Source organism: Ctenopharyngodon idella, chromosome 5 (genome assembly GCF_019924925.1).
Source record: "Ctenopharyngodon idella isolate HZGC_01 chromosome 5, HZGC01, whole genome shotgun sequence".
NCBI classification, from domain to species: Eukaryota; Metazoa; Chordata; class Actinopteri; order Cypriniformes; family Xenocyprididae; genus Ctenopharyngodon; species Ctenopharyngodon idella.
The window spans coordinates 28,459,151-28,472,242 of record NC_067224.1 but is presented as its reverse complement, the minus strand read 5'-3'; the positions used below and the strand labels follow the sequence as shown (position 1 = coordinate 28,472,242).

The 13,092-nt window shown below is 35.8% G+C and overlaps 1 protein-coding gene across 3 annotated transcripts in view; it reads left to right on the top strand.

The window, feature by feature from the left end:
* Positions 1-7,790: 7,790 nt before the first annotated feature.
* Positions 7,791-13,092, top strand: part of slc4a5a (solute carrier family 4 member 5a) — a 32,411-nt gene continuing 27,109 nt past the window's right edge. Inside the window, exons 1-4 of one of the 3 annotated variants that reach the window (XM_051895685.1) lie at positions 7,791-7,947; positions 8,150-8,215; positions 8,716-8,802; positions 11,197-11,252. In XM_051895685.1, the coding sequence (XP_051751645.1) occupies positions 11,198-11,252 (55 nt within the window). In that variant the 5' untranslated portion in view covers positions 7,791-7,947; positions 8,150-8,215; positions 8,716-8,802; position 11,197. Of the gene's footprint in view, positions 8,216-8,715; positions 8,803-11,196; positions 11,253-13,092 lie in introns of all 3 variants that reach the window. The other 2 variants (XM_051895687.1, XM_051895688.1) reach the window with 2 other exon arrangements.

Genomic DNA, 13,092 nt, shown 5'->3' with positions numbered 1-13,092 from the left:
ATCTCTTATCATTAGCCATAATAAGTGACGCACTTTATAACAGCAAATAGAATAGCATAACACACAAGCGATCCTACAAAGATCACATATAATACACTTACTTTGAATAGACGCACAACACCCGAACAATGAATAAAACTATATAAGATATATAACGTAAAAGTTCAGCATCCGCGTCAGCGCTCCGCCGGACTCGCTTTCAACTTTGCACTAAGCGCTATGGGCGGGATGATCGCCTGCACGTCGATCCGTGAGCGCTGATTGGCTGCTTTGCTGAATGCTGCGTGCCAATCAATCTCGGCAAAACAGAGAGATTTAAATCAAAAGGCATATTATTCTTATGAATATAATGGCCTTTTTAACAACGAGATTTCAGTGACAGTCGGTTTTCATTGTCAGTCAGCTTTGTTCAGTTACGAGATCTCAATACAACATGTTTTGTTCTTTTACGAGATTTTAATAACAATTGGTTTTGTTCCAATACGAGATCTTAATGATGGTCGGTTTTATTTTGTTACAATATTTCAATGATGGTCGTTTTATTCGGTTATGAGATTTCAATAACGGCCGTTTATTAATCTTTCATCACAAGATTTCAGTGACGGTCAGTTTTGTTCCTTTGCGAGATCTCAATGACGGTTGGTTTTGCTGGGTTATGAGATCTGAATGAAATCTGTTTTATTCAGTTATGAGATAGTATTTCAAAGAGATTTTAAATACTATCTGACCGTCACTGAAATCTCATAACCCAGTTTTGTTTCGTTACAATATTTCAACGACAGTCGGTTTTATTCGGTTGCGAGATATCAATGACGTCTGTTTTATTCAGTCATGAGATCTCAATGATGGTCAGTTTTGTTCCTTTACGAGATTTCAATGACAGTTGGTTTTCATTGGTTCATTGGTTTTGCTGGGTTATGAGATTTCAATGACAGTCGGTTTTATTCGGTAATGAGATTTTAATGATGGTTGGTTTTGCTAAGTTATGAGATTTCAATGACAGTCGGTTTTGTTTCACTACGAGATTTCAATAACGGTTGTCTTTTCAATGACAGTCGAGTTCGAAACGATTCAAACTGTTGGTTTTGTTCAGTTATGAGATCTCAATGATGGTCAGTTTTGTTCAATTGCGAGATCTCAGTGATGGTCGGTTTTGTTTCTTTGTTCTTTTACAATATTTCAAAGAGATTTGGTTTTGTTTCGTTATGAGATTTCAATGACGGTCGGTTTTGTTGTGTTACAAGATTTCAATGACAGTCAGTTTTATTCGGTTATGAGATATTAATGACGTCTGTTTTATTCAGTCATGAGATCTCAGTGAAGGTCAGTTTTGTTCCTTTACAAGATTTCAATGACAATCTGTTTTATTCCGTTACAATATTTCAATGACGGTTGTTTTATTTGGTTATGAGATTTTAATGACGGCCGCTTTTGTTGCGTTATGGGATTTCAATAACAATCGGTTTTGCTGGGTTATGAGATTTCAATAATGGTTGGTTTTGCTTTGTTATGAGATTTCAATGACTGTCAGTTCTGTTCCTTTACGAGATTTTAATGACAGTCGGTTTTCATTGTCAGTCAGTTTTGTTCAGTTACGAGATCTCAATACAGTATGTTTTGTTCCATTATGACATTTTAATGATGTCCGGTTTTATTCAGTTATGAGATTTCAATGATGGTTGGTTTCGCTGGGTTATGAGATTTCAATGACGCTCGGTTTTATTCGGTTATGAGATTTCAATGGTAGTTGGTTTTGGTGAGTTATGAGATTTCAATGATGGCCGATTTTGTTTCTCTACGAGATTTCAATAACGGCTGTTTTTTCAATGACAGCCAAGTTTGAAACGATTAAAGCTGTTGGTTTTGTTCACTTACGAGATTTCTATGATGGTTGGTTTTGTTCGGTTATGAGACCTCGATGGTCAGTTTTGTTCAATTGCGAGATCTCAATGATGGTCGGTTTTGTTTCTTTGTTCTTTTACAATATTTCAAAGAGATCTGGTTTTGTTGCGTTACAAGATTTCAATGACAGTCGGTTTTATTAGGTTACGAGATATCAATGACGTCTGTTTCATTCAGTCATGACATCTCAGTGACGGTCAGTTTTGTTCCTTTACGAGATTTCAATGACAGTCGGTTTTCATTGTCAGTTAGTTTTGTTGTTACGAGATCTCAATACAGTATGTTTTGTTCTTTTACGGGATTTTAATAACAATTGGTTTTGTTCCATTACGAGATCTCAATGATGGTCGATTTTATTCCGTTACAATATTTCAATGACGGTCGTTTTATTCGGTTATGAGATTTCATTGGCGGCCGGTTTTGTTTCTCTACTAGTTTTCAAAAATGGCTGTTTTTTCAATGTTTTGTTCAGTTACGAGATTTCTATGATGGTCGGTTTTGTTCGGTTACGAGATCTCAACGATGGTCAGTTTTGTTCATTTGCGAGATCTCAATGATGGTCGGTTTTGTTTCTTTGTTCTTTTACGATATTTCAAAAACATTTGATTTTGTTTCGTTATGAGATTTCAATGAGGGTCAGTTTTGTTCCTTTAGGAGATCGCAATAGCAGTCAGTTTCCTTCCTTTACGAGATCTCAATGACTGTCAGTTTTGTTTCATTACGAGATTTCAGTGACGGTCGTTTTTGTTCCATTACAAGATTTCAATGACGGTTGGTTTTGCTGGGTTATGAGATTTCAATGACGGTGGTTTTATTTGGTTATGAGATTTCAATGACGGTCGGTTTTATTTGGTTACGAGATCTCAATGACATCTGTTTTATTCAGTTATGAGATGGTATTTCAAAGAGATTAGTTTTTTTAAAACCAATTGCGAGATCTCAGTGATGATCGGTTTTGTTTCTTTGTTCTTTTACGATATTTCAAAGACATTTGGTTTTGTTTCGTTACGAGATTTCATTGATGGTCGGTTTTGTTCCTTTAGTAGATCTCATTAGCAGTCAGTTTCGTTCCTTAATGAGTTCTCAATGACATTTTATTCCGTAATGAGATTTCAATGACAGTTGAGTTTGAAACAATTCAAACTGTTGGTTTTGTTTGGTGCAAGATTTCAATGACGGTCGGTTTTCAGTGTCTGTTTTGTTTCGTTACGAGATTTCAATGGCGATCGGTTTTGTTTTGTCATGAGATTTCAGTGACGGTTGGTTTTGTTTCGTTATGAGAATTCAGTTATGGTCTGTTTTGTTTCTTTATGAGATCTCAATGATTTTCAGTTTTGTTCCTTTGTTCCTTTATGAGATTTCAAAGACGGTTGGTTTTGTTTCATTGCGAAATTTCAATGATGGTTGGTTTTGTTCCTTTACTAGATCTCAATGGTTGATGGTTTTGTTTTGTTATGAGATTTCAATGACAGTTGGTTCTGTTCTCCTTCTAGATTTCAATGACAGTCAGTTTTGTTTGGTTATGGGATCTTGGTTGGTTTTGTTCGATTATGAGATCTCAATGACAGTCGGTTTTATTCCGTTATAAGACTTTATTGATGGTTGAATTTGAAACAGCTCAAACTGTCAGTTTTGCTTGTAAATAATATTTTAAAGTATACTAAAATAGAAAACCATTATTTTGAGTTGTAATAATATTTCACAATATTACTGTTTTTCTGTATTTTTGATCAAATAAATGCAGGCTTGATAAGCATGAGACTTCTTTAAAAAATGCTAAAAATAGTAGTAATAAAAATAGAGTGCTTCCATGTAAATTGTAAGAACAAAAAGTACTACATCATTTATGATATGAAACTAACTAACTGCATGGTATGTGATGTAATGTAGGGATTATTTTTGTCCCAGGGTTACACCCCTTTATTCAGTACAGTTTATAATGACTGTACAGGGGCGTTGGGCAGTATGTGATGTATGGACTATTTTACACCAGGGTTATAACCCTTCATACAGTACAGCTTATTGCAACTGTACTGGGGCGTTAGGACCCACTAACGCCCCAGTACAGTTTTGCTGTGGTTTTTGTTGTCTTTTAGTAGCTTTTTGTGATGTCCAGAGTTGATCTTGTCTGAATATTTTTTTGCCACCATTGTTGAGATTCATATGCTGATTGCTCATATCTGTGTCGATTACCCTTTTTTGTTCATCTTCTAACTGATTTCTGCAGTACAATGTGGTCTTATGTTTCAGTAAAACAGTTTATAATTTAAGCGTATTAAGGGCAAAGCACAATTATTATATTTCAAATTACATCAGTAGTTCATGCTATTTTGTGATGATTATTATAAGAGAAACATATTGTAGGAGTTAAGAGCCCAAGTAATGGGAACACCAATCACCATTTTGGTAATTACAAATGAAACAAACATGAGTATTAAACTTCTGTTAATTCTCAATAAGAACTTCTGTAGATGAATGACAGAAATAAAGTCAGTCTGGTTAGTAGTATGTGAAGCTGTAATGCTGTTTGTGGAGTTCAGTGTTGCCAGACGTACGATAATTATTGTATTTGTACGATAATTTTGACCTCTGTACGATGTACAATCAATAATGAAAAAAATCCCATAATGTACGGTAATTTCAGAATTTTGTGACACTTAAAATGATGGTCGTTGTAAGGGCTTCTATATTCATTGATCTAGCTGTGGATCCTCTACATCATGATTGTAAGGAGATACGTGGTGTTACGCATGTCTTCTATCTCATCTCACGTTACGTCTTTTCAGCCAATCATTGTGGAGAATGACTCTCTCTTTCACAAGCACAAATTAACGTTCCTGCCGCGGCATTTAGGTCAGTTGTTTCCCACTAAGGTACGCCTAGCTATTTATCTATTGTGGTAATTTGCAGGTCGTGTCAAAAAGTTGTTAGTCTAGATAAATAGCTGTATTTTGTACATTTGACTTGTCAAGTCAAGTCACCTTTATTTATATAGCGCTTTTTACAATGCAGATTGTCAAAGTAGCTTTACAGAGATAGAGGGAACATAATTTTGGCTGTACAGCAGCTTTAGAAGAAAATAATATAATTGTCCAGCTTAAGTAAGTTCAGTATTGATTCATTCTGTTGTAAAAATCATTAGTTATTAATTTAGTTCATTTAAATTTACTAAAAACTTGTGTACAATAATTTTCTTCCAAATACGATAACTTTGAGCTTCTGGTACGATATTGGACTTTTCCAATCTGGCAACACTGGTGGAGATGTTTAAGCCGAGCTCACACTAGAGGAGTTTTTAAATCCTAACCGAATATGAAATCTGGTTGCAGCACACACATAAGGAGAATCTTCACAGATTTTATTCTCACAAATCTCAAACATGCACACACTACAAGATTTGAAATTTGTAGCGCAGCACACACTACAGGATATTATTAAGATTATCATACCCAGAAGAGCACCTCACGTGATTCATTGGAAAGCGGATGTAAACATATTCGTAATTGACACAAACAGGTATGTTTACATTTGCTAGCAGCTTTCTACACTCACCCGGTATGTTCAAAACCATAGCAATTTCTCCTCAGCTTTTCTCTTTGTCCGTACGGTTGTGTCATGTTTTTGAAGACGCGTTATTCAAGGAGTTGTGTTGTTTCAACACTTTAACGCACCGTTCTGCCATCTCCGCGGTTGCAATTTCAAAAGCGCTTTCATTCACTTCTCTCATTGGCTGTTGTTAAAGAACTGATGTAATCTTCCTGATTTAAAATCCTATATATCAAACATGTTTGATATGGTCGGGGAAGCCCTGATTTGTGTGAGAGCAGATCGGGATGTGCAAGATTTGATCTGTGAACGCCTCACATTACCAGATAATCTGCGCCAAACATCGGAGACGATCGAGGTCCTCGAAAAGATTTTTTCTCCTATTCTTGAGAGGGGAAAATTGGGCATAAATCGGCCTAAAACTCCTGTAGTGTGAGCCAGGTTTTAATCCTCCTCTGGAGAGATCTGGGGCCTCATTTATAAAATGTTGCACAGAAACCATCGTAATTTTGATCTTACGATCATTTCTCAGATGTGGCACGTGTGATTCATAGAATGAACATACACACAGAAAACGAGCGCCTCCCTTTCAGATGTGAAATCTATAAATCGCGAATGATCTTGAACCATAGACTGTAAAAAAAAGATGGACGACGCGACGCCACTTCCTTCCATTGTAATGAACTGAATGTAAAAAATGTACGATGATGGGTGCTGACATGTTACGCAAAAACGCCAGTTTGGAGCCTGGACCTGCGCAGAAGGAGTCATCAGTGGAGCCCGGAGGCAGAGCCGCGGTATCAAACTTACGCCCAAACGCTCGCAGGCCCAATCAACCACACCCCTGACTGGCTTGCTAACGTTATCGAAAAAAACTCAGTGATCCATCAGATCCTGTAGGTTGGTTAGTACAGTTTCCTGCTGAACTACTCATTTTGTCAGTGTGAAATAACACAGAAATTGAAAATTAATAGGTAGTTATATTCTATCTTCAGTCTTCCTCAAAGCTCCGACAGTCCGCTCAGAGAAGCTGTCAATCACAACTGTCAATCATAACGACACACCCCGTTTCTATAGCATCAAACATCACAAAAATGAACAATTGAACATATGTCAGCGTGATAACAACTACCTTAAATGACCAAAACCATCTTTCGGAAAATTTTATTGGAAGTGAAATTTATTTTTTTATTTTGACTCAAGTCCCATTCATTTCCATGGAGAGGGCGGGGTTTATGACCTGTACTGCATCCAGCCACCAGGGGGCGATCAAAGAGGGACGTATGAGGCACACCCGTCTTGAACTTGCGCGCAGCTGAATGGTTTCAATTCTCCGTGTTGTAAACGACATGTACTTAATGTCATTTACATATAAAAGATCACCAGTCATCATCCAAATCCTTTAATTTAGAATGGCGAGCTGCAAGAATAGCTTAGATTACCAAAAACCTGCAGTATTCTGACAAGGAAAAGTGCGTACGTCTGCTCAGACTCTGACGTTGCGCTAAGCACTTTTCCACGTCAAAGACCATTTTTATAAATATTAGCGTTGGCGTGGATTTGAGCATAAGCACACTCTAAGATCAAAACTGTGCATACGCATGCTTTATAAATGAGGCCCTTAATGTCTTCTTTTATCTTCAGTTGATTTCATCTAAGGCTGTGGCTGAAGTCAGTTGTAGCTCTTGTGTTTCTGTTTGTCTGTTTTTTCTGTTCCCTTCTTTCCTTCAGTGATTTTGCTTGTTAACAGGCTTGTTAATGCTAAGATGATTCTATAAATAATATATAAAAACTTTGTGGCTCAGATAAGGTCCAGTTCTGGTTTATTTCTTTTCTCTTGGCTGACATGTGGCATTGCTATGGCCTGCTTGTGGCTCAGATCTGGTAAACAGGAGCGGTCAAGTGCCGTCATTCCACGCCACATGTGGCCCAGATCATCATACCACTCGTGGCAGATGTGGGCCGGATTTGGGCTGGCACAAATTTGCTATCTGGGGAGTGCCATTTGGAACTCATTTATAGAGTTATTTTTATTAAAAATATATGTTAATAATGATTAAACCCTGCAGTGCCCTCCAAAGGCACCATTTCAGGTAGCCTATATAAAGGGATGGATTGTGTGTGTGTGTGTGTGTGTGTGTGTGTGTGAGAGAGAGAGAGAGAGAGAGAGAAAGAGAAAGAGAGTCTGGTGGTCACTCATCCAATACTACAATGATATAAATAATTTAATGAATAATGCCTATTTTATTACTCTTTAAACCAATAAAAATGTTTAAGGTACACTTAGCCCCAAATGGTTTCCAAATTATGCTTAATTTAATGTGTCAAAGGTTGCAAATAGCAGTTAATCGATCAAGCTTTTTACAGCCCAAAGACTGTGAAATGACTGGAAAAGGTCTCCACGACTTTATTACCAAGATCAGTCGAGGTCGACAGGAATCACAAAGGATGAGGTATCCTGAAGGATGAGGTCATCAACCAACCAGCTGCTGGACACAGGTTATCTTGAGTCTCTATTTGTTATTGATTTTGTGTGTGTGTGTATGTGTGTGTGTGCTTTGATTGTCACAGAGCGTTGAGTTTGTGCACTCAGTTCAGCTTCTGCTATGAATTGGATTTTTCTTAGTAGTCAATAAATGTCAAAGCACATATCCTGACATTATCCTGTCATTTGTGTTCGTGAAAAAAAAAAAAAAAATAGCTTGAGGCCACAAAATCGAGTATCCCAGCTATAGGACAGAAGTCACAGAAAAAGAAAAACATTTTGGTAAGTATTGCTAGTTCTGAGATTTTTGTAGCCAACATCATTTGACTAAGAATGTGATGCTAAAATATTCTTAAAATATCCATGTTTAAATGTATCCTCAAAATATAAAAGGGTTTATGACCAATTCAAGCAAATAACATGTCATGAAAGTTATTGTAAGACTTGTATTTCTTCAGCATTCCAACATGACCAGTTCAAAATGCTTTGGACAGGATTTAGTGAAGGGAAACCCTCCCTTACAGAGTGAATAGTCTGGTTAAATGAACATGAGAGTGCACAGTGAGTCAGTAATGTCCCTTAACACAGCTCTCAATGGTCCATTTGCCTGAGTCCTGGTTATCTACTTATTGACCTTGTCACCAGTCCATACCATTGACTCACACTTTGTAGATGTGTTATCAAGAGTGGGTGTGTATCTGTGTGTATGTGAGGAGTGATTAACTGAGAGAGGGTTACAGATTAGTTAGTAACGTGTTCAGTTTTTGTCCCGTGTCCCATAGAGCTGTGGTCCTCAGTGATTTCCTGTATTGATGAGTCCTTTTGATTCACTTTTCACCTCTCCATCCGTGCACTGCTACTAAGATCAGGTAAGAATTTTTAATAAGTATGTATTTTTAAGTTTAAAAACAAAAATGAATACCTCATTAAAAGTTACTACATGTAGCTGTATCTGAAGGAAATTTGGGTAATCCATTGACAGGATGAAATACGGTGTTAAGGTTCTGTGACATATATATTTTGTATGTTTTTATCTGCATTTTGGTTGTTTGGGTGTCTCCGTTGCCGGTGTAAATCATTGTTTGCACTTTTAATCTTTACAAATTTGTGTTTTTGAGGTAAAAGGGCTGGTTTTTAAGCAAATTTGCTAAATCATTGAGAGGGTTCTGGGGCATCATTGGAAGTTTTTAGATCTATCTATTGTTCTTTCTTTCTTTCTTTCTTTCTTTCTTTCTTTCTTATCTATCAAAGGTTTGGGGTCAGGAAGATTTTTTTAAAGAAATTAATACTTTTTTCAGAGAAATGATTACTCATGAATACAAAATATTTCTATTTCAAATAAATGCTGTTCTTTAAAACTTTCTATTCATCAAAGAATCTTGAAAAAAATATATCACAGTTTTCACAAAAATATTAAGCAGCACAATTGACAGCACTGATAATAAGAAATGTTTCGTGAGCATCAAATCCGCATATTAGAATGATTTCTGAAGGATCATGTGACACTAAAGACTGGAGTAATGATGCTGAAAATTCAGCTTTGTCATCACATGAAATTCATGAATTTTTAAATATTCAAATAGGAAAAAATTGTTTTAAATTGTAGTAATACAATTTCATAATATGTTTATGCTTTTTACTTTATTTTTGATCAAATAAATTCAGCCTTAGCGAGCAAAAGATACTTTTTTTCAAAAAAATTAAAGAAATCGTACTGACCCCAAACTTTCCAATGCTAGTTCAAAAGTAATTTAAAAAAAATGATGAGTGATGACATTTATCTTTATTAATTTTAATGCATGAGATAATCTACAGAATTGTTAAGATAAATCACTTATTATTACTGAATCAGATTTCATTTAACCTGATGAATATATTCATGTTTCTTGTCAATGGCTGTCACTGTATCCTATTTAAGGGGTTCTGTGAACAAGACCTATTTTGTGCATTTTAATAGCTGATTGACACTACAAGTGTTTTAATGGCTTCACCTCATGCTGGCAATGAAAAGTAAAATGTTCATGGCGAATTAACGCTGTCAATACTAAAAATTCTGAGTGTTGCTCATAAACTAATGAGCAACTGAAACAGTGTGAAGGGAAATTACCAATTAATTTTTGTGAATGTGGGTCTGTATAGACTGAGTGCCTGAAGTGAAAAAGAATAGGGAGGTTAGCGAAAAGAAATTAGAGCGACCCATGCAGGAAGAGAGAGAGAGGACACTGGGCCAGTGCTGTAAGTGGGTTGAGTACAAATGGGGACCCATTGATTGAGCCTGTGAGTGAGGATGGCCGACAGCATTTCTCTTTCTCTCCCTTTCACCATTGTTCTCTCTCTCTTGCTCTGATGGCCATTGGGTGTGAAGGACACCAATGTGACAACTAATTATCCAGTTTGGAACCCAACAGAGCTAATCAGATGCAACACCATGCCTCCTTATTATGATCTACAAGTTTATGATTCTTCTCCTGAGCAAGTTCATGCTTATCTGAGCAAGAATTATAGTGCAGTCCTATGTATAAGTATTAGAGAAGTGTGAACATTTGGTTCAAAATAAAGTTCAAAATAACAGCATTTATTTGAAATATAAATCTTTTGTAACTGTCTTAACGGTCACTTTTGATTAATTTGTCAGCATCCTTGCTTACAAAAAGTATTAATTTCTTTCAGAAATGTTTAAAATGTAGTGTATTTTGATTTGCACAAGAGCTAGATTGATTAGTAGAATAAACAGCCTGCACATTTATTGGATTGTATCCAGAATATCTTTCAAAGCCAGCGGGCAGGAGTAATTCAATTTCACAGTTGTAATTAAATCACTGTAATTCATCTAATAAAATGTAGAAGTTTAATTTGTGCTCATTAATGTAAGTATATATCAAAATCGTAACCAGTGAGGAAATTCTAGTGGCTTTATAGTGAATGGAAGAGACTGGCCTTCAGTAAGACTGCATGAGTTTTCCTCTGGTCGTGTAATTATATATCTTTCCATCGGTCATTTGCTCTGTTAATTATTTTGCTATTGATCTGTGATTGGCAGAGATTCAGTGCCCGGTGTGTGCCACTGCCCCCAGTCATGCCCCTGACCTTCTGTTGTGCATGATCAAAACTCATATTGAGAGAGCGTGATGATTTGAAATATTTTCAGGATGTTACAGAAATACACATTTGCTTTTCAAAGACTCAAAACCAGCAAACACCTTTTTGCATTCTGTCATTACCATATATATCAATATTAAATATTCTTATCTGCATTCTCTCAGGATGGACCATGATCGAGGCATGGGAAACAGTCGTTACCGCTATGAGGAGGAGGAGGGTGAGTAGCCTTAGGCATGAAACCACACACACACGCACACGCACGCGCACACGCACACGCACACGCACACACACACACAAATACAAATATAAGAACTGACTGGTTAACCAGGCGATCAGCATGACAGTAGTTCATGTTGTGCAGTGAGGTTAGTTTAGGACATTTTACCCTAACTTGGTTGAAGAAAAACTGAAGGCAAATGCAAAGTGAAAAATCAATCACATAAATAAATAAATAATAATAATAATAAAGCTACTACTTAAAAATACTCTCTTAAAAATAAAGGCTCCAAAAAAGGATTTTCACAGCGATTCCATGTAGGAAAAATTTTGGGTTCCCCAGAGAACCTTTCAGTGAACAATTCTTAAAAGAACAATTCTTTTCTTGGTGTAAATAACATTTTTTTATAATCCAAAGGATCTTTTTCCACCATAAAGAACCTTTTGTAGAATGGAAAGTTTCCATGGATGTTAAAGGTTCCTCATGGAATCATCAATGCTAATAAAAAAAACTTTATTTTTAATTGTGTAGATATTATTGTCAGAGATCTTGTAATGCATATACATATTTACTTTTGCCACCTTTGATAAAGTTACAAACAAAATGGGCTAAACAGAATTTTAAAGCTTAGATTATATAAGATTGTAGAATGTGTGCTTCAAGGTTGTTCAACATGTGCTCCTATCAATTACTGAGCACCTCCAAAATATGGCTGGACCAGAAACAGACTTATTTTATCCGACTGTCCTTTTCTTTCCATTATCTTTTCAAGATTTGACAGACCCCACTCAGAAAATAAAGTGTCACAAATATTCTACCATTTTGCCATCTCAAAAAGATTAAACATTGTAAAAAGCACTTTATGTTCAAATTAGTGAAGTTATTATTACTGTGCCAACAGCTAAAAATGTTTTTCACATTTCCGCTTGCTTTCACAATTAGCCAGACAGTTTTTTCCTCCTCCACTTCACATTTCATAAAACATACGTTAAGAAGATGAGGGATAATTATAGTTATGACATGAAATTACAAAAGCAACAGTGTTCCCTGAGGGAGAAAATAATGTAATGAGGCTTTGTGCTTTTGACAGTGAATCTTGTGTGGTCTTCTCCATCTTACATACACTAACATTCAAAAGTTTGGGGACGGTATGATTTTTTACATTGGCTACATTGTATTTGATCCAAAATACAGTAATATTGTGAAATATTATTGCAATTTAAAATAACTGTTTTCTATATTAATATATTTAAAAATGTAATTTATTCCTGTGATAGCAAAGCTGAATTTTCAGCATCATTACTTCAGTCTTCAGTGTCACATGATCCTTCAGAAATCATTCTAATATACTGATTAGAAGCGTTTCTTATTATTATTAATGATGAGGGTAATCATGATATTTTTTTCAGGATTTTTTGATGAATAGAAAGTATAAAAGTATTCATTTCTTTCAAAAAAAAATTTACTGTCCCCAGACTTTTGAAACCTTTTTCATTATAATAATAATACAAACATTTATTCATATTTTGCTGGATTAATGGATCTTTCCAACAATTCATTTGCTCTAATAATGTGATGACAGGTTGAGGGTGATTTTAAACAGTATGTTTTTCTTATGGCTAGACATTCTGTTGTAAGTGTCTGTGCTTTGACAGAACTGGAAGCATGAATTATTTGAAATAAATAGGCCATTTATTGATCCTACAATGTCAGTATTGAGGGCTACTGCATCAGATACACCAGATCATGCCACTTTGGTCTTGAACATGTCGGCTTGAATGAGCAGAACATTTTCTATGGAGCATGAAATTACTTTCCAAAATCAATGAAATCCAAGACA